A 26,151-nucleotide genomic window follows, 5' to 3' on the forward strand; every position below is an offset into this window, starting at 1 on the left:
GGGATTCCTCAATTGTCTGCTTTGCCAAAAACTTGGTATGTTTTAGTTATAGATATTAAAGATTGTTTTTTTTTCAATTCCAATTCATCCTGAGGATAGTCCACGTTTTGCATTTACTATCCCTGCACTGAATCATGAAGGTCCTGATCAGAGATATGAATGGAAAGTACTCCCTCAAGGGATGGCTAACAGTCCAACTATGTGTCAAATTTATGTTAACAAAGTAATCCAGCCACTTAGAAATCAAAATCCTGAACTACAAATATTTCACTATATGGATGATGTATTATTAGCACACAAAGCTAAAAACACATTGCTAGAATGTTATGCCACACTTACAAATTTATTAAAAAATTATAATCTAGAGATAGCAATAGATAAAGTACAATTAAATTTTCCAATTAATTATTTAGGAGTTCTATTATTCTCAACCATAGTCCGTCCACCAAAAATTCAAATACGAGTAGATCAACTCAAATCACTTAATGACTTTCAAAAGTTATTAGGAGACATAAATTGGATAAGGCCTTATCTAGGTATTCCAACAGGAGAATTAGGACCTTTATTTGATATCTTAAAAGGTCCATCAGATCCAAATTCACCCGGAATGTTAACGCCTGAAGCAAGAAAGGCATTAAAAATCATTGAAACATATATGGAAAATATGCATTTGGATAGAATTGATATAAGTTTGCCTTTATTATTTATTGTACTACCAACAAAAAATATTCCTACAGGAGTATTTTGGCAAGAAGGTCCATTATTATGGATACATTTATCTTATTCTCCTAACACTATTCTTACTAGGTATCCTGAGGCTGTAGGACAATTAATACTCAAAGGAATAAAAACAGCAAAGGGAGTATTTGGAATTTCTCCCAATAAAATTATTACTTCATATACTATGAATCAAATTGATGAATTAGCTAATGAGTTAAATACTTGGGCAATAATCATGTGCAAATCTAATGTTTCATTTGATAACCACTTACCATCTAATCCTTTATTGTCTTTTTGGTCATTGCATCCTGTAATTTTTCCAAAAATGACAAGAAAAACACCTACCATGAATGCTCCAAATATATTCACTGATGGGTCAAATAATGGTACAGCAGCAATAGTTACACCTGATCAAACTTTTACATTTTTAGTACCCAAACAATCAGCTCAAAAGGTAGAGCTTAATGCAGTATTACAAGCTTTTGTGATGTTTAAAGATTCTGTATTTAATTTATTTTCTGATAGTCAGTATATAGTTAATGCTATAGTATCCCTTGAAGATGCTGGTAGGATTTCCCCTTCTTCTACTGTTTTCTTTGTTTTCCACTATACAAAGTTTAATCTGGGACAGAAAAGATCCATTCTTTATAGGACATATCAGGGCACATACAGGATTGCCTGGAGCCCTTAGTTTGGGCAATGATTTAGCAGATAAAACTACACATGACATACATATTTTCTCTACACTAGAAGAAGCTATAAATTTTCATAAAAGGTTCCATGTCAATGCTAATACTTTACAAAGCGTTTTAAAATAACTAAGGAACAAGCTAGACAAATAATAAAACAATGTCAAAATTGTGTGACCTTTTTACCACAAGTTAATCTTGGAGTCAATCCTAGAGGATTGATACCTAACCATATTTGGCAGATGGACGTCACACACTTGCCAGAATTTGGAAAATTAAAATATTTGCATGTTACAGTTGATACTTCTTCTGGATTTTTAATGGGTTCCCTTCATGCCAGAGAAAAAACTAAAGATGTTATAGCTCATTGCTTACAAAATTTTGCCACTGTGGGCGTTCCAAAACAGTTAAAAACAGATAATGCCCCTGGTTATACTTCTACCTCTTTTAAACAATTTTGCTCATCATTTGGCATTACTCATATAACAGGAATCCCATACAATCCACAGGGACAAGGCATAGTTGAAAGAGCTCATCAAACTATTAAAATGTACTTATTAAAGTAAAAAGACGGAATTGGGAAGGGGTATACATTCCCCAAAGATAAACTTAAAATAACCCTTTTTACTCTAAACTTTTTAAATTTGGATTCATCAGGACTTAGTGCTGCAGAAAGGCATATGTGTCCAAAAAATGTACATAAGCCCAAGGTACTTTGGAAAGATATTCTAACAGGACAATGGAAAGGTCCTGACCCAGTAATTGTCTGGAGTCGGGGGTCTGTTTGTGTGTTTCCACAGGAAGAACAACAGCCGATTTGGATTCCGGAAAGATTAACTAAAATCCTGACCCAGTGATAGTCTGGAGTCGGGGGCCTGTTTGTGTATTTCCACAGGGAGAACAGCAGCCGATTTGGATTCCAGAGAGATTAACTAAAGCGATTTCTACAGATCAAAAAGAAGATGATTTGGCTCAAATCCATAACAGCTGATATCCAAAACTCCAATTTGGCTATCCTTACATCTGCGACAGAACCAGGATGCTTTTTTCAATATCTATTTTATTATTGCCCTTTCCCATATCATGAAGTTCTATTTTGTTTTTTGAGCTCATACAGACCTAGGTTAATGTTTTGCTGATCAGTTCTATTTTTTTTTTTTTTTGACTATAGAGTTTTTAAACATTGCAATGGAGATTTCACCTGTAAAAAGTTATAAGGCCTTTACTATTATGTTATGTGTTATATGTATTATATTATGTGTGCACACATGTGTTTTGTGTTATATGTTTGAATGTACGTATGTCCATATATCATATATGATGAGCGCTCATGAAAAAATGGATCCAAATATTTTTTTTTTATTCACGTGATTTAAATGGTTTAATTTAAATTGGGTAAATAACTATTAAGAATTGTTTTAATATGTAAACAAAAAAGGAGGTTAACAGATCTGTTTGTTTACTTTCACCTTTCCTTTTCATTATATTTAATAATTCTCACCTTACCTTTTCATTATATTTAATAATTATCTTCAAGATAATGTAAATTGTTAAGAAAATTGTTTTCTTTTAGTGTCTTCTGGAATGTTACACAATTTTTTCTTTAGCCATTATTGCCAGAATTCCTATCTTCATCCCAGTGCCAGTGAAGACAATGTAAATTGTTAAGAAAATTGTTTTCTTTTAGTGCCTTCTGGAATGTTACATAATTTTTTCTTTAGCCATTATTGCCAGAATTCCTATCTTCATCCCAGTGCCGGTGAAGACAAAGATAAAACTAATCTACAGCTTCTGCAATAGCCATCACTGAACTGCTTGCAGAACTTGCCTAGACTATGTGTAGAACTTGCAGAACTTGCCTAGACTTGCCTAGACTATGCATTGTGAACTATCTGTTGGTGCAGCGACTTGTGGTAGTGTTGCGGTATTTTTGCTGATGATGTCACTGGTGGTACAATTTTTCCAACAAGAGCCATCAGTTGGCTTGGTGTATCTTCCTCCCTTCTGCTTGTCATGACAAAGACCTCTCCACAGGTGTGGCTGTATACTGGACCGGTAGTCAATGACGGGTAAGATCCAATTACAATGGTACCAACCTAAGACAGGAGGCTGACGCCCTGAGGTCAACTCATCCGAAGATGGGTAAGGACCATATGTAGTATTGGACAACCTAAGGCAGGCACGGTCCCCAAGCCACATGCTTGTTGTTTAAACAGAGAGGGGGAGATGTTGAGAGCCACAGCCAAAGGGGCCCCAGCAAACTTCCAGCTGCCGGCTGATGATTGGCTCACAGCAGCCCCAGCAACATCTAGCTGATTGGCTCCTCTGTGGTGATGTTCATTGGGCTGTTTCCCTGCCCTTCAGACTGCCAGCTGATGATTGGCTCACAGCGGCCCCAGCAACATCTAGCTGATTGGCTCCTCCAAGGAGCTGCTCATTGGGGGACTTCTTTGGCTCCGCCCACACAACCCAGCCAATCAGCCTCAAGAGCAGGAGGATTGTGGGAGGTGGTGAGGTTTGTGTGGGGGTGAGAGGCTTGTGGGAAGCCGGTGGTGGCAGTTGGGCTCTGAGGGTTTTTTCCTGAGGAGCTGTTTTGTTTGGCGTTTGTAGTTCTAAAAATAAAGTTAGTTTCTTTTGACAAGTGGCTCCTGAATTGTGCCCAGCCAGACTGCAGCAGCCTTTACCATTTCACAATGAAAAAAAGAAAGGCACGCAGATAGAACTCCTGTTTCATTATAATAGTTATTGGTTGGTAAGAACTGAATGAACAATTTAAAAACTAAACCTTCTAGGTTCTACTGTCACACAACTTCTAAGGAGCATTCAGAAAATCATGCCATTACCCAGAAAGTTGGATCACTGAGATAAAAAGGTCACTTGAGTAACCTTCAAGATACAAACACCACAAATATAAGCTGGTCCTCCTACTTAAAGAGAAAGTCAAATAGCTTAAGGAACATCTCTGTTTCCCAGAGAATTCAATAATACGTACTGCTTTTCAATAAAAGACATAATGAAAAAAGAATCAGGAAGAAAAAGATTCTGAAGATACAGAAAGAAATTTGTTGGATATAAATTTCAATAAATTGCATTTGCATTTCCCATTTGACCAAGGAATTCCATTTCTAGGACTCTATCCCAAAGATGCAACAGTAAAAACACGAAACATATAAGCAGAAAGCTATTCAGTGCAACACTATCTATAATGATAAAGAGGGGAAATAGCCCAAATGTCCACTAATAGAGAATTAGTGATATAAATAAACTACAAGCACACAATGCAGAATTATGCAGCTATAAAATGAAATAAGGAATACCTCTATATTCTACTATGAGAATGGGGATATATTGTTATGTGAAAAAAACATGGTAAAGCATATGTGGAATCTTATCATCTACCTAAAAAGGGGGTGTATACATATCTGCCTTTATTTAAATGTGGCTTAAAATTTTTTTTAATTTTTTTTTTAGTTGTTGATGGACCTTTATTTTTTTCATTTATTTGTATGTGATGCTGAGAATCAAACCCAGTGCCTCACACATGCAAGGCAACTGTTCTACCAGTGAGCCACAACTCCAGCCCCCCAAAAATTTTTTTAGTTAAAACCTGCTTACCTATGTGTTAAGAAGGGAATAAGATAAAGGGTGAAAAGGGAATAAAATAGAGGGAAGAGAAACAGACACTATATCTACTTGAATATACTTTGCTTTTAAAATTTAACTTTGGAGCTAAAAAGATTTGGTATAGTTACAAAATGAACTTAAATTTTAAAAAATGAAAACCTAAAAATTGAGAGGAAAACAAAATGCACAGACTGAGTATCTAGCTTGTGACCTAATGACACAGAATGACCGCTTGTGAATTTAAACACCCATGTTAGACCGCAGGACTGACTGAATACTTCTGGTGTATCTTTGAAAAGAAAGAACAAAATGAATTTTTATATTGTTTTCAATATTCGTATTGTTGATGTTGGTGCTAATATTGTTACTCTGAGGCTGTTGATGTACACAGTGGGGAATAAAACATTAATAATTGTGTTGCAGAGAACTGGTATTTTTGGTGTGGGTAAAAGAAAATAGAGATTTAAAATTTATAAAATAAAAATAGCATAATATTTTTAAGTAGAAGTTTCAAATCAATTCATAATGACTTTACCTTTAAAAAATAAGAATTCCCTGGCTCAGTTCACCAAAAAGGTCTAGAATCAACAACTAATACCATGTTCACTAATAGGAACCAGAAACCCTTGAAGAAATGGTCCAGTCCTGTTCCAAGTCTGGGACAGGAAATGTACAAGATGAGCCTACAGTTGTCATACTAAAAAGCAAGGGAGTTATCAAAGACCACCACAGGGTCACATCAAAAGTACTCAGCAGATATCTCCTGATAGCCGAAGACTGGACAATTTCACCATCAGTAAGGGTAATAACAGCAATTGACTGAAAAGATCAAATATTTTAATCTATAACACGGAAGGAAGGAAAAGAGGGAAGGCAGGCAGGAACTCACTGTGCAATTTTTAAGGATGCAAGGGAATCAATAAACAGGTTAAAATAAGATGTGGAAATGGATCAAGCACATGTTCTCACTTTTCTTCACAAATGGTATCTCAGAGAAACAGTGAATAAGAATGTTTTCCCATTTTCTGCCATCTAGAATAACAGAATGACCAAAAAAAAAAAAAAATGGAACCTCTTAATCAATTAATGGATCTAGACCAGGGTCATCAATGGCCACAAGTGATAACCACTGAAGTACATAAAATCACTAAATATCTTGCCACAAATACCTGGTCAAGGGCTGGGGCGGGGGCTCAGTGGTACAGTACTTGCCTAGCAGGTGTGATGTACTGGATTGGATCCTCAGCACCACATAAAAAATAAACAAAATAAAGGTATTGTGTCCATCTACAACTAAAAAAGACATTCTAAAAAAAAAAAAAAAAAAAAACCACTGGTCAAGCCTCTATTATAGAAACAGATAATATGTTTAACATCACTATAATAATGCAAGCAGCCAGGAAAATGTAAACAATAATTCATATTTGATGATATTAAAATAATTAGTATTTACTAAGGCAAAAACACTTATCTAGGACTGGAGTTGTGGCTTAGTAGTAGAGCACTTGCCTAACATGTGTGAGGCACTGGGTTTGAATCTCAGCACAATAAATAAATAAATAAATAAATAAATATATGTCCATCAATTAAAAAAAAAAAGCATTAACTAGAACATTCAGAGGTGTATTAGCAAAAATAGACAGAACCAGGTGCAGTGGCATAGACCTGTGATTCCAACAACATGGGAGGCTGAAACAGGAAGATCACAAGTTAGAGAACAGCCTCCAAACCTTAATGAGATACTGTCACAAAAAGTTTTTAAAAAGTGGCTAGGGATGTGGCTTGGTGGTAGAGCATCCCTGGGTCCAAACCCCAGTACTGCCAAAAAAAAAAAAAAAAAAAAAAGAAAAGAAAAAGAAAAAGAAACAAGAATTAATTCTATGCTGTTATATACACATAACAGAAGAAGAACTTTTCCTATCACAGAGAAAAAGGCAGTGCCTTTAAACAAGCTTCATAGGGCTGAAAAGGATTATCAGGCATGAACAAATGCAGCAAACAATATTCTATGCTCAGCAACAGTGAGCTACTGAGGACACTTTTAAGTACTATACCATTTTCCATAGGTCCATTGTTTTTCATGGAGTATTATACAGCTGTGTACATATGTACGCACAGCAAATCATAAAAGAGACAGACTGCTCTCCTAGACTAGGAAACAGAAACTCAATGTCCAAACTATTTCTTATCAAATCAACTGTCTCTCCATTTTGACAATTTACTTGGAAACTAAGGAAACTAAGATCAAAGACCCTCAAAGACATATACACACAAAATCCAACTCTGAAATTCAGAATGGAAAATAGAAGAATTTGGGAATAATGTGAGGCATATTTCCTTTCTTCTAACAGAGGCCATGCCTTTGGAAAAGGAATAAATAAAATGAATGTGTGACCATAACAGCATCAAAATATAAGAAATGATTTTCTAAATCATGAGTAATAATACTAGAGCAATGAGTTTCAAGCAAGGGATAAAACACACTTCACAAGAACCGAAATAAATTGGCAGATGATTCATCAGCCAGATTAAGAAAATTTTCAATTTAAATGAAGAGAATTTCTCTATATAGGAAAAATAGATGTCTCAAGATGTTTTAAAAAAAATAGGGAAATAGTAGAAATGTTATCCAATAACTTCCAAGAGTAAAAGGAAAAATGTAAGGACATCCTAGATTTAGCTTCAGATACATCAATGTAAAGAAAATAGATATAAATGAAATGCTGTTTATTTTTCACCCAATGAAGAAAATAAATTTACAAAGTGAGCCGCATGACTAAACAGGGTTTTGGACCAACATGCTTTGCTTAAGTGGAACAGCTGAAAGAGGAGGTGAAAAACCAGCAGCATATACAAACAGCAATATGCATCTTCCTAGGAAGATGATGATGTGGTTTTCATCCTATTCTTAAACTTGTTTTTACCTTTAGTGTTGGGGATTGAACCCAGGGTCTTGGACATGTTAAGCAAGCACTCTGTCACTGAGATACACTAACAGCTTCCTTATCATATTCTTAAAGTGGTCTGTGACCCAAAAAAAGGATTAAGGATCACTTCTGATATAGAATGAACTCTTACACTTGGTAAAAGGTCAGAATAAATTATCTCTATGTCTTTCTGCCACCCCTAAAATTCATCAAATTAAATAATCATAATACTTTAAGTCCACAGGCAAACTGGGGAAAGGGCAGAAAAGCAGGAGTCTTGTTCATCAGGTTCTAGGAATGGCACAGAGTCAGGGACACCAACCTGAAGCAGATCAGGTGGCTGACGAGGGAGTGCTCATGAAGTTATCTGCCCCAAAATCGCAAGACCAACACGGAACACTATTCATCACCAGTAACTCTTCTGGTTTTAGCTTTTAAATCCAAAAACATGTTTTAGAGAAGACACAAACTGAATGTCTACTTACACTGACTTATCAGTGTTGCTTGAAACAAAGGCTTAAGCCAAAAAGACAAGAAAACAAAAACCTAGATGTTATTAGGGACAGAGTTAAACTTTGCTTCTTCACGACTGTGTCCAGGGTCTGCACAATGTGGAATTCAATAGCTATCACATGCGGAACGAAAGACAGCTTCTAGCCAGGTGTTTCTGATAGCATCTCTAAAGTTCTCACCTGGGCCAAGACACTTTCCATCTCTGATTTCTTCTCAGCAGAACACTTTTTATCAGACATCAATTTCTGTAAATGAACTGTAAGAGAGGTGCTGACATGTGAACTTCAATCAATGGGTAAAAGGGACAATGCATTTTGAGTTTCAATGCTGAATAATTAAAAAACAAATATAAGAATAATGTTCTTAATTTAAATGAATCCTATAACTGTTTTTATGGGGACAGTCAAGCTACTATCTAGATTCATTTACTAATTAGAAAAACTATTATCTGCATACAATTTTTTTTAAACTTGCTCTGTATACTTAAGATCTATTCCTTTTAATTTTTTTTAAGTTTTTATGCCCCAATAAAAAAATTTGATGGAAAAATTTTTGAGAAAATAATTTAACCTAAACCCTTTATCTTGAACACTAGTACTGTTTGACAGAGATAAAAAAACAGACCTTTTAACAGATGGTCAGCCCGAAAACATTCTCCGTTCTTTACATCTTTCACCATGAAGTCTGCAAATTTGTCTACATGGCCAGAGGTCCTAAAGGAACAAATGCCAAGCCAATTTGTCATTTTCATACAAATTAATACATAGATAGAATAACAATATAAGACGACCCCCCATAAGTGGTAGAGTGTTTATCATATGCAAGACCAAGTTTAGTCCCTGTTGCCCATCCCCCCACACACACAAAATGTAATGTTATGGAGGATATATAGCTCAGTGGTAGAGCACTCGTCTAGCATGCACCAGGACCTGGATTCAATTCTCAGCACTGAAAACAAAGGACAATACCCCTACAATATGTTTACCCATACTTGTGTATCTCAAAGTTGGAAGCTCCCATATCAGTGATAGTAATGTATCCATGAGAAATAGTAATGTATGTCACAGGAAACTCTGCCTCAAATCTATTCTCATCCTCTCCCAAATTCTTCCTTCCCTTATGAAAAAAAGATATTAACTAGGTCATACTTTTGCACAAACTGCCATAAAGTCTATATTATGTTTCAAGATCAATTAGTACATAATATGCCATTATTATTAGTGATCTAAACAAAGGCCAAAAGGATTCAAAATTTTACTGACCAAGAGTTACTTAATGATAGCATAGCATAGAGCAATCTTAAGGTAAGTTTTCTGCCACTGAAAACTGTGCTAACACTGTATTATCACTACCCAGTTCCTATTAGTGGAATAAGTAGTTAAAAGACATACTAGGCAAACACTCCACCACTGAGCTACACTCCCAACAATTATGATCTTAAAGATCTATCATCAGGTATTCCTCTTATCATAATTGGCTGAAATTAAAAGAACTTAAAAGATTTTGATAATAAAAAATTACCTCTTTGCCATGTAACATTAAATGAATAGCAATGATACAAAGTGGTAAAAATTTCTCATTCACAGTAACTGAAATCCTGCCCTTTCAATAATGTTGTTAGGACTGCACTGAAACTTTTAATATAAATTATATTTTATTGAAAATATATACAAACCTTTCCTCAGAACTTCTAAGAAATTACACTAAGGAAATAATCAAGGATATACATAAAAATCTATCTATCAGTATGTTCAATGCCATGAAAATTCACAAACACCTTACATGCCAACAATATGGCACTAAATTATGGCTCATCCATAAAAATAGAACACTCTGCTGCATTAAAAATACTTCAGACCAGTATTTAGTGACATGAGTAAAGTTCACTTATATCACAAGATAAAGCCAATGTGCTGTTAACACTCAAATACACAGGAATGTACAGAAAGAAAAGTGAAAGGATAAACCTAATGATGTTATAATTAACATGGTTACCCGAGCAGTAAGCATATTCTTTGTTTCAGTATTTTACAAATTTTCTACACAAACATGGGTGGTTTTTATAATGAGAAAGTTACTTAAATATGTATATTAAAGAACTTCCCCCTTCAAAGTAGAATCTTACTTTAAAACTGGCTCAGGGGTGAGCATGGTGCAGTCAATCTCCAGAATCTGCTCCTCTTGGATAAAGTGTTGTCTCCAAGTCTGGATAATATTATTTTTCAAAGCACACCCAACTGGCCCAAAGTCATACAAACCACTAACACCTGTAAAATACAAGATGTTCTTCAGAAATAAATAAAATAAATAAAAACAAGGAAACATAAGAAACTACTACCTATAAGACTTCACATATACCCCATGAAAAAGTTTTAAAGTCAATAGTTCAAATCTCTCAATATTTAAAGTCTTCCTTCCAGCCAGCTGACAGAAGTAAAATTTAAAAATTTCTTAGTTCATTTACAATTTTTTACATTTATAATTTCAAGTAGGATTAGTTCCAAATTGAAAGCAATAGAATATACGAAAGCAGACCAAAAAACAGTTTATAGTTTTCTGTCATAGTAATTGCTGCTGGTATCTAAGCCACCAACATGCTTGAACACATGTACACTTACATTTTTGCACACTTGTATGCTCACAGACACTTCCATGGTTGCACATTGGCATGCACGCACACTTGCATACATGTGTTCATACACATAAATGCTTTCACTCACGTGCTTACATGCATACATGTTTACATTCACACATTTGTACTTATACACTTACACCCACACACTTGCAAAATTGTATGCTTAAATACACACTAACATGCTTGCACACTTACACTCATACACACTTAAACAATTGCATACTTGCACAGACATGCTTACAACTTACATGCTCTTACATTCACACACATATATAGGCATGCACACAATGAACACACACATGCTCACACACATTAATACATGCAAAGTTATACACACAAACACACTCACAGGAACACACAACTCACGCCCACTCACATGCCCACACAAATACACTTGCACAAATACACTCACATACACCCAGATACACTCACACATACACACGCATACATACACTCATATATACTCACAAAATATACATCCACACCCCCACACACATACACATTTGCCCTCATATACAAAAATATTGACATTCTCACACATAGGCTCAGATACACACAAGTACAAACTCGCGCAAACACACTCACACATCTACACTCACACTCATACATAAACACACATTCATTCACACATATCCTCACACACACACACACATATACTCAAACATAGAATAGAACAGAATAGAATCCAGTGCCCTTGCATGGAGAGGCACCTTACAGCTAGCCAGCACTACCAGATCAAGTACATGGCTCGTAGGTATTTTACTTCTGTTTGTTCAGAGTTGCCATTTGGTGTAATGACTCTTGTTTGTTCTCTCTGTCCTATTTATTCTTGAAGACTACTTTATTCTTGTAGTATATAGGGATTGTTGGTACCTACGTATTAAGCATTTGATATATCTACATATTAATGCATTTATACACTCTTCTTAAAATGTGGTAGAGACTTGGGAGCAGTAAAGGGCCAACTGGCTAGCTTAGCTTAAAGCCATTAACCACAAAAGTGTTCTTTTATTAATCCCCTACCTCCATAAATAGCAAAAGCTTGATCATAGAAAAACCTTCTCTTCAAAGTATCTTCCATTTTTGACCTGTCAATAATGTCATCTTTGGGCTGTAATGCCAGCTCCTGTAAAAGGAAAAAAAAAAATTAAGTGTGTGATTGTACAAATGAATGGTAGTAATTTGAACCTATAAATCTGAATTTAGTTTACTCCTCTGTAAAATTCAATATGAAATTTATCAAACAGATAACATTTTGATAAGTTAAAAAAAATGGAAGCCTTATTTCCTCCCACCCTTTTAATAACAGAAAAGATACCTTTACTTAATTATCTAGGAACATACATGATCATTTTCAAGATTATAAAACTAAGATTAGATGTAGATAATGACAAGCAATATTAGCAATACCTGAAATTTAAGTGGATCTGTAAATTAGAGAATTTAAAACTTTAAACTACTAAGTTTTGCTATGGGAGGTTTACTGTTGGGGTGGGTACAAGATGGATCAAAAACATTATTTTTAGACATAGGAAACTTCATTTAAAAAGAGCACAATGCTTTTCAGGAAATTCAGGAAGCATATTGAGTGTAGGGTCTGGGAGGCAGGTTCAGGTAGGGGAAATCGGGGCTCAGGAGGGTTTTGTAGAAAAGATGATGCTTTTGAGTTACACTTTGAAAGGATAAAAGGAATTTGCAAGGTAGTGGAGGAAAAGGCATTCTGAATAAAACAGATAAATCAAGTGACACTTGTTCAGAAACTTTTCTAGGTCTCTCCCACCCAAAGAGATTAAATAAAGATCAACACTCCTATACCTACTTATGTTCCTATTTTAACACCCCAAGACTCACCTTTGCTTCCAATACCCTCTTACGGGCTTTAAGCTCAGCCACTGCTTTGTCTACATCCACTTGGGGTGCTTTATCTTCTTTCAGCTTTCGCACAAGATCTCCCTAGCCAAAAAAACAGAATTTATATTCAGGATTGGTTTCAGGAGTCAAGATATGTTAGAATATTTTTTCTTTCAATCTTGGGAACGGAACCCAGGGTCTTGCACTTAGTGTTCTTACCACTGAACTTCACCCCTGGAAGGAATGTGTTTTTAAGCATGCTTTAAAAAAAAAAAAAAAAAAAAAAAAAAAACCTGTATAAGAACAATGCAATTAAAGTATTTATTATGTAAGAGGTCATTATGAATAACTGAAGGTCTCTGCCCTCTGTATATATAATCCTGAAGAATACAGAGACAAATTAACAAAGATGACCTCACATGGTGGATTTTATGGGGGAAGGGGTAAAGAAGGTGGCAGTTTTTAAAAAAATCATATAGATCATACAGAAATGAATCACTGAAATTGGAAACTGATAGAACAGGTCAAATAGCAGATCAGACAGAGCTGAAGAGAAGATTAGTGAGCTAGAAGACAGCACTAGAGAAATTACCCAGAACAGTATAAAAAAGCAGTTTAAAATACGAGAGGTAAGTAGTCACAGAGAAGAAATAGTCTAAGAATTATCCAGCCAAAATGCAGAATAAAGAAATTATTTAAGAAGTAATATTTGAGAAGACAATAGTTATGAAATTTTCTGTAACTGCTCAAAGACATAAATTCTCAGATTCAAGTACAAGAAATCCAAATACACAAAACAAAAATCCACGTGTAGACAAGCTGTAGTAAAACAGAGTATTTAAGAAGTGTTAAAGACCTGAATTTAATCCCAAGCAAGTTGAAAACTTCTTTGAGCTTCCTCAACTATAAAATCAAGATGATAATAATTGCTAATTGGTCTGTTATAAGAAGGCAATGAAGCTGGGCGTAGTGACAATGTCTATAATCCAGTGGCCTGGGAAGCTGAGGCAGGAGGATCACAAGCTCAAAGCCAGCCTCAGAAAGTTGGTGAGGCCCCAAGTAACTTATCAAGACCCTGTCTCAAAATAAAAAAATAAAGAAAGGGCTATAAATGTGGCTCACTGGTTAAGGGCCCCTGGGTTCAATTCCTGGTAGAAAAAAAAAAAAAAAAGAGGAAGAAGTGAAACACTTTAAATAAAGTAATTCTGCAGCACCTAATAACAGAAATATAAAACGTAATAGCTGTTATTATGCTAAAAAGCAACTTAATTGTGTGTGGCGACAGATACTTCACACCCAATTTGTTTCAAACTGAATTATTTCATTCTACTATGTTCTGTCTGATAAAGGCTACAAAATCTACTACTTTCAAAACAAGATATATCAAGTTATCCTTCTTAAGCTTCAACATCTGGTAACCTTCACTTTAAAATTTCCAATATAATCTCCCCCTTATGCTCCTAATAAACTAGGCTGCTACAAGATTACAGTTCATCTCCCACCTAAAGGTATCCAGACTAACATGAGGCCTGGCTCCAAGTTATGCTAATTCATGTTATTTCTCTGTCATTTAATAAGCCTTATTTCAAAACAGAAAGCCATCCCTGATTCAGTAACTGTTCCTAATTTGTACTTTCAATGATTATTCTCTAACCCAAAAAGAGTTTCCTTGCACTTAATGACATTATACCCCATCTTTTATGAAGCATTTCCAAATATCACAATCTGACAATTGCTCCTTGGGGACATTATTCCCCCTTGAAACTATCTCAAGTAGAGGCTGTTTTTCCCCCCACATTCCTCAAGGCCTGGAGAATGGACAGATGTAGTCCTTATTACCCTCTATACTAAGTTGTTCCTCTTTTCTCCCACTGAAATCCCTGCTCCATTGAAGGAAGGACCTGTTATCACACTTTTTTTCCTGGGCTGGCGTCATTTTCTAAGCTCCCACTGACTCTCTTCCTCCAATGAGTCTCCCTCTTGCACAGCCCATGCTCTTCAGAATGTCCAGCTCAGGAAGTGAAGAAACCGTCAGAAGTATCCTTCCACAGTTTTAAGATGCACTGCATCTTCCAGGAATATATGAATATGTGTGTGTGTGTGTGTGTGTGTGTGTGTGTGTGTGTGTTTACTGGGGACTGAACCCAGGGGCACTCTACTTCTGTACTACATTCTCAGCCCTTTTTATTTTGAGACAGGTTCTTGTTGAGTAGCTGAAGCTGATCTGGAATTTGCAATCTTCCTGCCTCAGTCTCCTGAGTTGTTGGCAAGAAAATGTAATTTAAAAGAAGATTATCGGGGCTGGGGATGTGGCTCAAGCGGTAGCGCGCTGGCCTGGCATGCGTGCGGCCCGGGTTCGATCCTCAGCACCACATACAAACAAAGATGTTGTGTCCTCCGAAAACTGAAAAATAAATAATAAAAAAATTCTCTCTCTCTCTCTCTCTCTCTCTCTCTCTCTCTCTCTCTCTAAAAAAAAAAAAAAGAAGATGATTATCGGGCTGGGGATGTGGCTCAAGTGGTAGCGCGCTCGCCTGGCATGCATGCGGCCTGGGTTCGATCCTCAGCACCACATACCAACAAAGATGTTGTGTCCGCCGAGAACTAAAAAATAAATATTAAAAAAATTCTCTCTCTCTCTCTCTCTCTCTCTCTCTCTCTCTCTCTCTCTCCTCTCTCACTTAAAAAAAAATTCATTCATTTATAAAAAAAAAAAAGATTATCTTGTTTGAGAATTTTACAAAGAGTTGTTCATTCTTCAAGGAAAAAGTCATTCATTATTTGAAAAAATAAAACACAAGATATCACCAATGCAGCTGGTATCTAAGCCACCAACAATCTATCTTATCAGTACACATTTATAGCAACTACATTCACAGTAAATCTATGTACAGGTATAAGGATCTGCTTACTGCATTATAACTCTCAGTGGAGTCACACCCAGAATTTATACATCAAAATACATATTACTTTATTGCATTTATAGCATTATTTGTACATATTTTTATTAGAGCACTATAATTATACATAGTAGGTAGATTCATTTTGACAAAATTATACACGCATGGAATTTCATTTCGATCCCCTCTCATCCTCTCCTCACCCTGTTCTCCTTTCTCTACTCTGATGATCTTCCTTGTGCTCATTTTTTGGTTCTTTCTACTTATACATAAAAGTATAACTCACTATGGCATTTTACATATGCATATAATGTGATTTGGTAAAATTCATTCTGCATTTCCTCTCCTTTCTCATCCCTCCTCCCTCCCGTGCAATCTCCTCCTTCTACTCACTGATCTATCTTCCTGATATCAGATACACCCCTCCTTTTTTCCTTATTTTGCTCTAGCTTCACATGATAGATAATTTTGACCCTTGACTTTATGGGTCTGACTTATTTCATTTAGCATGAAGTTTTCCATTTCCATCCTTATCAGCAAGTGCCATAATTTTATTCTTCTTTATGGCTGAAATCACCCTATGGCTTATTTATTTACATGCAATTTTATCTACCCATCTTTTTTTTTTCGGCAGGGCAGTGGGTACAGGGATTGAACTAAGGGGCACTCAACCATTGTGTATATATATCACATTTTCTTAATCCATGCATCTATTCACAGGAATCTGGGCTCACATAATTTGGCTCTAAACATTGAGGTGGCTATATTGCTACAGTATTTCTTAGTCCTCTTAGATAAACAACCAGGAGCAGGATGGCTGGTTCATGTGGTGATTCCATTCCTACTTTTTTAAGGAATCTCCACACTGCTTTACAGAATAGTTGCAGTAATTTGCAGTCCTATCAATAATGTATGTTTTCCCCCACATCCTCAATAGCATCATGACTGGTATTCTTGTTGTACACATATTTTTAATTAAATTTAGGTAGATATTTTGTATGAATTTCACGAAGAACAGAATTGAGAAATTCTAAAACATTTGGTATAAAGAGGACACTGGAGTCTAATGTAGTCAAGAGCCATGAATTTAGTTATACCCCATTCTCTTGTCTTATCCAAATTAGTCTGGCCTGTTATATTGCAGTTTTTATTCTATTATCCTGATCTCTCTGGCTAAAGCAACAACCCCAGTCACCTTCTAACTTCATTGTATCTTATTACAATACCTGAAATCACCCTACAGGTTATTTATTTACATGCAATTTTATCCACCCATCTTTTTTTTTGGCAGGGCAGGGGGTACCAGGGATTGAACTAAGGGGCACTCAACCACTGAAACACATCCCCAGCCCTATTTTGTATTTTATTTAGAGACAGGGTCTCACTGAGTTGCTTACTTTTGCTGAGGCTGGCTTTGAACTCACAATCCTCCTGCCTCAGCCTCCTGAGCCTCTGAGATTACAAGCATGTGCCAGGGCACACAGCTTCTATAATCATTTTAGAGTAGGCTTGTTTAGGACAGAATTTCTGCCATTTCAATACTGGCACTCAAATATTTGTTGATTGAAATCACAACCTAAACCGAGAAGAGTACTAAGCAATTAGCATTTAGCACTACTGGTTTATTCTTTACTCTCTCAGTGGATCTTTCCCTTCCTCTACCTTTCAAAACTCAGTACACATTTATACCAATGTGTATGTGTGTTACTGAGGATTGAACCTGTTCACCAATACCACTTTCTGGTGAAGAAGCCTACATGAGCCTTTGCTCTGAAGGGGTGGTTGTAGTTCCTTCTGAATGTCAAAAAAGTAAGCAAGTCCCTCTCTTCAACTCCCTCTGTGTCATTTCCTTCTCAAGCTTCTCAAAGGGAATTGGCAAACAAGGCTGCAAGCAAACAGGTAGGAAAAATGTTAAATTCACCGCCCTGAATCACTTTTTGTTTTTTAAGGTTTGGGCACAGAATTAGGCACACAAGTTCAAGCAGAAGCCATATACAACATGGAAACAGCATGAAAGTAATGAGTCCTAAACTGAGTTCACCATCTCTGATGTCCCAGTGAAGAAAAGAAATATTCATATTATTCTCAATAATGGATTAGAATCATGATTTATAATGACCCAATCCTGAAAACAAAAGCACTGGAGGTATGAGAGCCAGAGTTGTGGCTTAGTGGTAGAGTGCTTGCCTGGCATGTGTGCTACCTTGGGTTTGATCCTCAGCACTGCATATAAACAAATAAAAACACCCAAATAAATAAAATATATTATATTACACACACACAAATAAAAGGCTGGGGATATGGCTCTAGGTTCAATCCCTAGTACCAAAAAAAAAAAAAAAAAAAAAAGAAAGAAAAGAAAGAAAGAAAACGAACGAACTGAAGGTTTCCTAGACATACAATGAAAGTTCTTAAGGATTCCTAGTTTCTAATTATTTTCCTGAGGCTGAGGCAGGAGTTTCACAATTTCAAGGCCATCCTGAACAACTTAATGAGAAACTCTCTCAAAATTAAAAAAAAAAAAAAAAGCCCGGGGGGGGGGGGGGTGTCTAGGGATATAGTTCAGTGGTACAGCACTCCAAAATTCAAACCCCAGTACTACAAAAAAGAACTAAACGAATTTTTTAAGTGCTGAAACACATCTACATATCTATTAATATGTTATTTACACAATAAATCATCAGTTACAGACCTCCTTCAAGAATCATTTAAAAAGGCATTTCTATCATCTCACCAAATTCAGAAGATATCAATTTTCTCATACAGATTCAAAATATCATCAAACTGACTAATCACCTGCAATCCAATAAGCCATCAGTTCAGAACAATACCTAACATCTCACCAAGTACTCAGGATACACCGGGCAGCATTATCAGCACTTTACACAAACTTCTCATTTTAACTTTTGAAACTCCATTTCCATATTGCAGATGATGAACTAACAAAAAGTTAAGTCATTTGCCTAATGACAGCAAAGTCAGGATCCAAACTTCGGAAATATAACTTCAGAGCCTACACTCTCTGAATTACTAGGCTACACTGCCAACCAATATTTAATCAAAAATAGGCAGGGATATTAAAAAAAAAAATCAAGCAATTCTTCAAAACTTTTCCTATGTTGACAAATTCCACCTCAGATTAAAAAAAAAAAAAATCCTTCTCATAGCACTTATTTTGTTAGGGCTTCAAGCCACACCCACCTAAATAGTTTGAGTGGCCTTTTCAGTCCAGATAATACACTGAAGCAGCAGAGTGGTCAACAACTAAATGCTGAAAATGGATAAAGTGATCAGTACCCCTTGGCAGTATTAAGCAAGGGCACTAGAGAAGGTCAAAGACAGAATGCAGTGGGCAAGAGTGAATGGAAAACAAGAAAGTGGAGACAGTGGCAGTGCAGGAGGAAACTCCAGGCTGTAAAGGAAATAAAGGCTGAGGGAAGGGGAGCTTCAGGGGACTGTTGCAGACAGCAGTCCAAGTCTGTCTTTTTTATAGGAATCAGATACTTCTATACTCCTAAAACAGAGGTTGTGAAATTTTGTAGTATCAGAGCCCCTTTTCACTGTTAAAATCACTGAGGACCCGGAAAGCTTTTGCTTATCAATATTTACTATACAGCCAGCCCTTGACTTAAGATGTTCAACTTTAGAATTTTTTGACTTAACAATGGTGTAAAAGTGATATGCATTCAATAGAAACAGTCCTTTAAATTTTGAGTTCCTCTCTTTTCCTGGGCCAAGATGCTGGGCAAAAACAGTGAGTTGCAGCTCCCAATCAAAGGATACAAGGGTAAACAACCTACACTCCACAGCACATTGTGTTGCTAAGCTAGGATATTCTTGGGTAGGGTAGGTGTGTATCAAACACATTTTCAGCTTACAATATTTTCAACTTATGATGAGTTTATCAGGACACAATCCCATTGTAAGCAGAAGAGCACAGGTGTTAGAAATTAAAATGGAAATTTTACAAACTTAATTAATTCACTTAAAATAATAAAAGCTCAATATATGCTAACAAACATTAAAAATAGCATGTTATGAAAAATAACTATTTTCCAAAACAGTGAGAAATACAGTTTTATAATTTTGCAAATTTCTAAATTTCTAACTTAATAGAAGACAGCTAGACTCTCATGTCTATTTCTTTTGCAATATGGTATTTTGAGTAAATAATATAAGAAAATCACACAGAGTTAGAAAAGGGAGTAGAATTTTAAAAGCTTCTTCAGATGTGAAAAGAATTGACTATGATTATTCTTCTTTGATAGTACATCAAAATTCTGACAAGTAGTAGCTTAAGTTATTTCTAACCCCCAAATAACAGAACTAAACTTTTCATACTGTTACATTAAGTTCATGAATGTTATCGTTAAATGCATCCTTTGGGTAGATACCTGATTTCATAACATCATGCATTCACTGGTCATTTTAAAAATATTGATTGAATGACTTATGCAGATCTTCCAAATATTAATCCAATTTTACAATATTAAAAAAATACCCATTTGTTAATATCACTTATTTTTACTTATTTATTTTATATGGTGCTGGGGATTGAACCTAGTGCCTCACATGTGCCAGGCAAGCACTCTATCACTAAGCTACAACCCCAGACCTCATCAAAATTTAAGCCAGGTCCTGCAACTCATGCCTGTAAACCTAGCAATTTGGGAGGCTGAAGCAGGAAGGTGGCAAGTTCAAAGCCAGCCTGGGGAAGTTGACAAATTATTTTAGATCCTGTCTCAAAAAAAAAAAAAAAAAAAAAAAGAGTACTGAGGATGCAGCTCAGTAGTAGATTCAATCCCCAGTACTGAAAAAACAAAACAGGAAAAAAAGTCAGATTCTAATAATGGGAAGCTGCCAAGCTTGAAGTCAAATTTCCCAAAATTCTAAAATTTTCCCAAACTTTTAAATTTTATTATTGGGCACAATTACTGTTGTTTTCCTGAAGTGACAGGCTCACTTCATTCATCTTCCACAGTAGCAGATTTATATGAAACATATGCCACTAACCAAAACAGTTTTTAAGCACCTTAAAAATTAAAAAGCCCACTCATCTTTAACTGTACAAACTTCACAATGGAAATATGTAACACAAACAGAGGTGACAGTGTCTCATTTCCCCAAAAGCAAAAAAGGGAGAAGGGGTTAATTAGATGACTTTTAAATTCCTTCCAGCTAGCACTTGTCTCAATATGATTCAAAGTTACAGGCAATTAATTGATTTTGTGTGGTCCTAGAAAATTAGAAAAAGAACCCAAACCAACTTACACAAATTAACTCATTCAGAAAAAAAAAATCAAGCCAACATAAAACAATACACAAAATTCATAAATCAATACACAAGATAAGAGTAGCCTTGGAAGGCTGTTCCATGATCAAGTTTACTTCAGTTAACTAGACCCAGTCTAAGCACAGATGGATAATTTGCACTGCAGTTCCAGGCAAACGTGGCAGAGGGAGGGGTTTGGGTTGTGCTTTTTTCTAAATTAGATGTATTCTCTCTTCTAAGAAAGGATATTAAAAAATTGAAGAGTTATAATAAAGACAAAGGAACCACACCTAATTTCATTTAGGGAGGAGAGGATGGATGAAGGTAGAATAAGTTTATAATGTTCTGATATCTATTTTTAAAAGGGGGGGAAAATTAAGCCCATAGTGAAATTTCAAAATAAAAGACAATAAAAACAAGTCAGGTTCAGACTAGAAATAAGTAGAAACTGCAAGGTTGTAGAACTTAATGAATTTGTGGCGGTTGTACCCCAAAGAATTATTTCTGAGATGGGGTTCCACCCTCCGAAGCTAAGGCAAATTATTGCATCAGGCGCCAGTGCAGGAGAAACTCGTTTTGGTGTTTACTACTAGTAGGTCATAGCTTCTGGTTTTACCTAGCTGGATGTGAGAATCATCTGGAATCATCTTTTCCTTATCCTCTCGAAATTTTGATCTCCATGCTAGTGCTCTAAAAGAAGAAGGCCTGTATCAAATCCCAAGTCCTCCAGCCCATGAAACCTCCCCTCCCTTCCGCAACATGAAACTGAACATGTTCCATACTAAGGATGGCTGACTTCATCGAGTAACTAAACACATTCACAGACTCCCAGGTTTCCAATCTTAAAACCTCCCTGCCTCCAAGGTGGCCTTTTCAAAGGCCGGAAAAGATGACAAGAGCAAAGGGTAAGGAATTCACATGATTATTAGAAAAGCAAGTTTGACACCTCCCTACACCCACGTCTCTGCACTCTGGTTCTTTTCTCAGCCGGTCATTCGGCTAGCTAAGCACTGAAGCTTCCTTCAGAGTTGAAAAGAAGGAAACAATATCCAAAGCATCCTGAAGATCAGGGAGTCTGACCCCAAGAACCCGCACCTTCGGCTCATGGCTCATCACTGACCTGGGAAAGAATTAGGAAGCTGACCACCCGGGGTGCACAAAGAGCACAGAGCGCCTGGCAAATTGAAATTAAGATTACACGCGGAGGACACGAGGAGAACCGAAGGGTCACAGATCCCAGACACTAAACGCAGGCAGGGAAAGGAGAACAGGTCGGGAGAAGAGGGGGTTATCCAAGGAGCGCAGACGCGGGTCCGCGAAAGGAAGGTGGCTGACACACCGGGACTTGGGTCCTAAGTGGGGGAGGCGAGGAAGACGCCCGAGGATGAAGGAACAGAGTCCCCGGCGCGGTGCGGGTGGCCGCGGAGGAGGGAAGGATGAGCTGGAGAGGAGCCGCGGAGGAAAGCCGGGGGCTAGTAGGGGGAGTAAAACGCCGGTACCTGCTGGCGCACGGCTAGCCGGAGAGGTGCCAGCACCTCCTCTGTCCCGGTGCCGTCCATGCTGCTCCGAGAGGCGGCGGCGGCGGGGACCGAGGTCTGGACGCTGGCGGGCGTGCTGAAGGACCGGCGGGGCGCCGGCGAGGGCCGAACGCGGGGCCGCAGCGCTAGCGGCGGCAGCGACAGCAGAAGAGCAGCGCGGAGGGGTCTAAACAGCGCCGGGCGCAGAGAGGGCATGAGCCCGCGGCGCTGGGCGGTCCCGAGGGGGCGGCGGCGGAAGCGGCGCGCGCGGTCCGACCTGGAGCATGATGAAATCGCCGCGTAAACGCCGTGGCGCGCGCGCAGCCGCACATTTCCTATCCCGCGCCGCAGCGTCGGTCCACCCCAGCAGATTCGACACAGAACCCGGAAGAGCCGGCGAGGTGATTTCTTCACCGCGCAGCACTGAGAGGGCTGGGAGCGGGCCGAGAAAAGGGTGAAGCCACACCAGTAAGGTGGATCATTGGAGCAGTTCTTCCCGAGACTTGCAGACCCAGACGCACAAGAACCTTCAAAGCAAGAGCTAGTCCAGCGCACTCCAACGCTGAGGCAGACCTATTTGGATATAGGCTTCTCTTTCTGTTCTTTCGTCCCCTGACCCTTAAACTGATTTGCAAACATGTCGAATAGGGATTTATACTTAATGTTGCCCAAGCTCGGGTGCTTCTCGATTTTTACTGGAATTAAGGTCCGCCAACACTTCATATTATGGGAGTCTCAGGCTAGAGACCCGAATGTTAGGGTCCCAACCAATCAGATCCCACCACTCACCCCAAAAAAGTGAATGGAAAAAGTAATGATGAAAATCAGGAAGGGAACTTTAATAGATGTGACCAAATTGAGAAGGCAAGTGAGACCAAGTATATCATCCCTACCTTTGGGCTACTAACATAAGCTTTACTTTTTAAATAGTGGAAGAATCAGGGGAGGGTTTAAGAGAGGTAGGCATAATTAAGCAGTTTTGATCAAACTATGGTCTGGTTGATCATTATCTCTATCTCTATTTGCTGTTTAGGATGTTGATCAAACCTGTGTTCCTGGAAAGGGGGTGCAATTCCCTTAGGGGGCCCGATCTTATCCTGGGTGGATCTACCTGCTAGGTTCCATTGTCCTGAAAGATGTAAAACAATGGAAATTTCTAGGTGCCACTCCAGGGGTCAGGAACAGGACACTGAGAAAACTGGCAATGGATTTCCATGCAAATTTTGAAAATACTCTTATCTTGGGGACAAGATAGGTAAATTTAGGAGTAATATGCCTATATACCTACATGCAGAGCTGAATGTAATAAAGAAGAAGATAAGGGCTGGGGATATAGCTCCGTTGGTAGAGTGCTTGCCTTCCATGTACAAGGCCCAGGGTTCAATCCCTGGCATCATGTTAAAAAAAAAAAAAAAAAAAAAAAAAGATACAAAGTAGAGGCAGAGATACCAAGCCTTACTCTGCATTTAGTTGCCCATTGGGCAGCTGCAGGCCCAAGTAAAGAGTCTGCTTTTCACAAAAGCAGCCTAAATCCGTTTATATTCACTCCGGCCTTGTTTTAGTCAGCTTTTTCTCTGCTGTGAACAAAAGGCCTGACAAGAACAATTAGAGGAGGAAAAGTTTATTTGGGGGTTCATGGTTTCAGAGGTTTAATCCATAGAGGGCTGACTCCATTCTTTGGGAATCAAGGTGAGACAGAATTCATGGTAGGAGAGTGTAGTGGAGGAAAGCAGCTCTGGACATGACATCAGAAATGAATTCTCCACTTACCAATTACAAATGTATACCCCAATGACCCACCTCCTCCCACAGTACCCTACCTGCCTATAGTAACCACCCAGTTAATCCCTATGCGGGATTTAATGCACTGATTAGGTTAATACTCTCATAACCCCACCATTTTATCTCTAAACTTTCTTGCACTGTCTCACACATAAGGCTTGGGGGACACTTCATATCTAAAACATTACAGGACTGCACAAGACCACAGACCTTTTGGTATCAGAGGGCAAAAATTCCACCCTTGGAGCAGCTAATAGTGCCATTTTCTGAATATGGTGTCCTATGAAGAACCATGAAGTTTGGTTATACATGTGCAGATCACCGATTATTTCAATTTTCTTTACTTTCAATCACTTTTCTCCATACCCTCAGATCACCTTGCTTCTTTGTCCCATAAAAAGTTCCCTTAAAGCTTACCCTGGGAAGATAAGGCTTGAGACTTGCTTTTTCATATCCACACCCTTGGCTTCCCCATATATAACCTTTTTCTCTTTCACAAAATTCATTTCAGTGATTGACATACTGTGGGACAAGTAGAAACAGGCCTGCTTTGGTAACAATTTGGAGAGCCTCGGGGGCACATCCAGATGGGTTCATGAGCCCATTGCCCTCACTATTGAGAACTATGGACAAGTCTAAGCAGTTTACCACTTGTCCCATGGACCACCTCTGAGTCCAGCACAGTGCTACTGACCTTCAGGGCACAATTTCACTTTGCAAGAGTCCTGTTTCTGGGTTTGGAAGCCATCTTACTCCATGATTAACTTTGACACAGGTGACTGGATTCCCTGTGATTTGGCCTTCATTGTGAGGGTCTTGTTTTGGGGACCCCAATATTTGATATCTGAAAGGCAGCCTTGGTTTTGTCCTCATTATGAGGGTTTTGGTCCCTGATGTTAGGAAAGGGTAAGGGATCTCCACTGACAGAAATTCTCTTAGGTTTGGCTGGTTTCTGAGATGTAGTTCTAGCTGCAACATAAGCAGCAGTTATACTTCTAGCCACGTGTAATTTCTGAAGCAAAAGAAAATGTTAATTTGATTCCCACATATAGCCCATTGGACTGTGTTCTCCAAAGCTGGGCAATTTTCAGCTATAAATGCATGGAAAGAAAAAAACGATAATTTTCTTTTTAGCATTTCCTGGCCTTAGTATTCTTTGGACTCAGGAGAGAATGAGACAGTATTGGGAAGGTTTAATTCAAACCATCAAGGTAAACTTCCCCTGGAATTCCTAGGAATAATTCGGCAGGGGTTTTCATAACCTCTCTGATATTTTGAACAGAGATTTCTTCCACACTTTTTTTAAAACATTTTTTTTTATTTTTTAGTTGTAGTTGGACACAGTACCTTTATTTTATTTATTTATTTTTATGTGGTGCTCAGGATCGAACCCAGGGCCTCACCCATGCTAGGTGAGCGCTCTACCACTGAGCCACAACCCCAGCCCTTCTTCCATACTTTTTAACATAACTGAGCTCATGGTAACATATTCTGGCCTTTTTTTCTGGTGAACTTGCTTTTGGTTCTGAGTGCTTAGTATAATATTTTTATTTGATGAACATTTCTTATGAATATCTTTAAGGTAATTTTTTAACTGCAGTTAATATGATTAACATGCAAAGGCTTTTAGCTCCCTATTTTCTTTTGTTTGCCTATTTTGAATCTGGTGACTTTTTTGGTTTATATTAAGGTCCTTCTTTTCTTTTATTAGTTTGTTATTT

The 26,151-nt window shown here is 37.6% G+C and overlaps 1 protein-coding gene across 1 annotated transcript in view; it reads right to left on the reverse strand.

The window, feature by feature from the left end:
* The window catches only part of GARS1 (glycyl-tRNA synthetase 1), a 48,692-nt gene extending 25,703 nt beyond the window's left edge, over positions 1 to 22,989 (reverse strand). Inside the window, exons 1-6 of the mRNA XM_081287247.1 lie at positions 22,631 to 22,989; positions 12,960 to 13,061; positions 12,132 to 12,234; positions 10,599 to 10,740; positions 9,098 to 9,186; positions 8,653 to 8,729 (exon numbers count right to left, since the gene is read on the reverse strand). Of these exons, the coding sequence (XP_081143373.1) occupies positions 8,653 to 8,729; positions 9,098 to 9,186; positions 10,599 to 10,740; positions 12,132 to 12,234; positions 12,960 to 13,061; positions 22,631 to 22,864 (747 nt within the window). The 5' untranslated portion in view covers positions 22,865 to 22,989. The remainder of the gene's footprint in view (positions 1 to 8,652; positions 8,730 to 9,097; positions 9,187 to 10,598; positions 10,741 to 12,131; positions 12,235 to 12,959; positions 13,062 to 22,630) is intronic.
* Positions 22,990 to 26,151: the final 3,162 nt, after the last annotated feature.

This window comes from Spermophilus citellus (assembly GCF_964194105.1).
Source record: "Spermophilus citellus genome assembly, chromosome: 3".
NCBI lineage: Eukaryota > Metazoa > Chordata > Mammalia > Rodentia > Sciuridae > Spermophilus > Spermophilus citellus.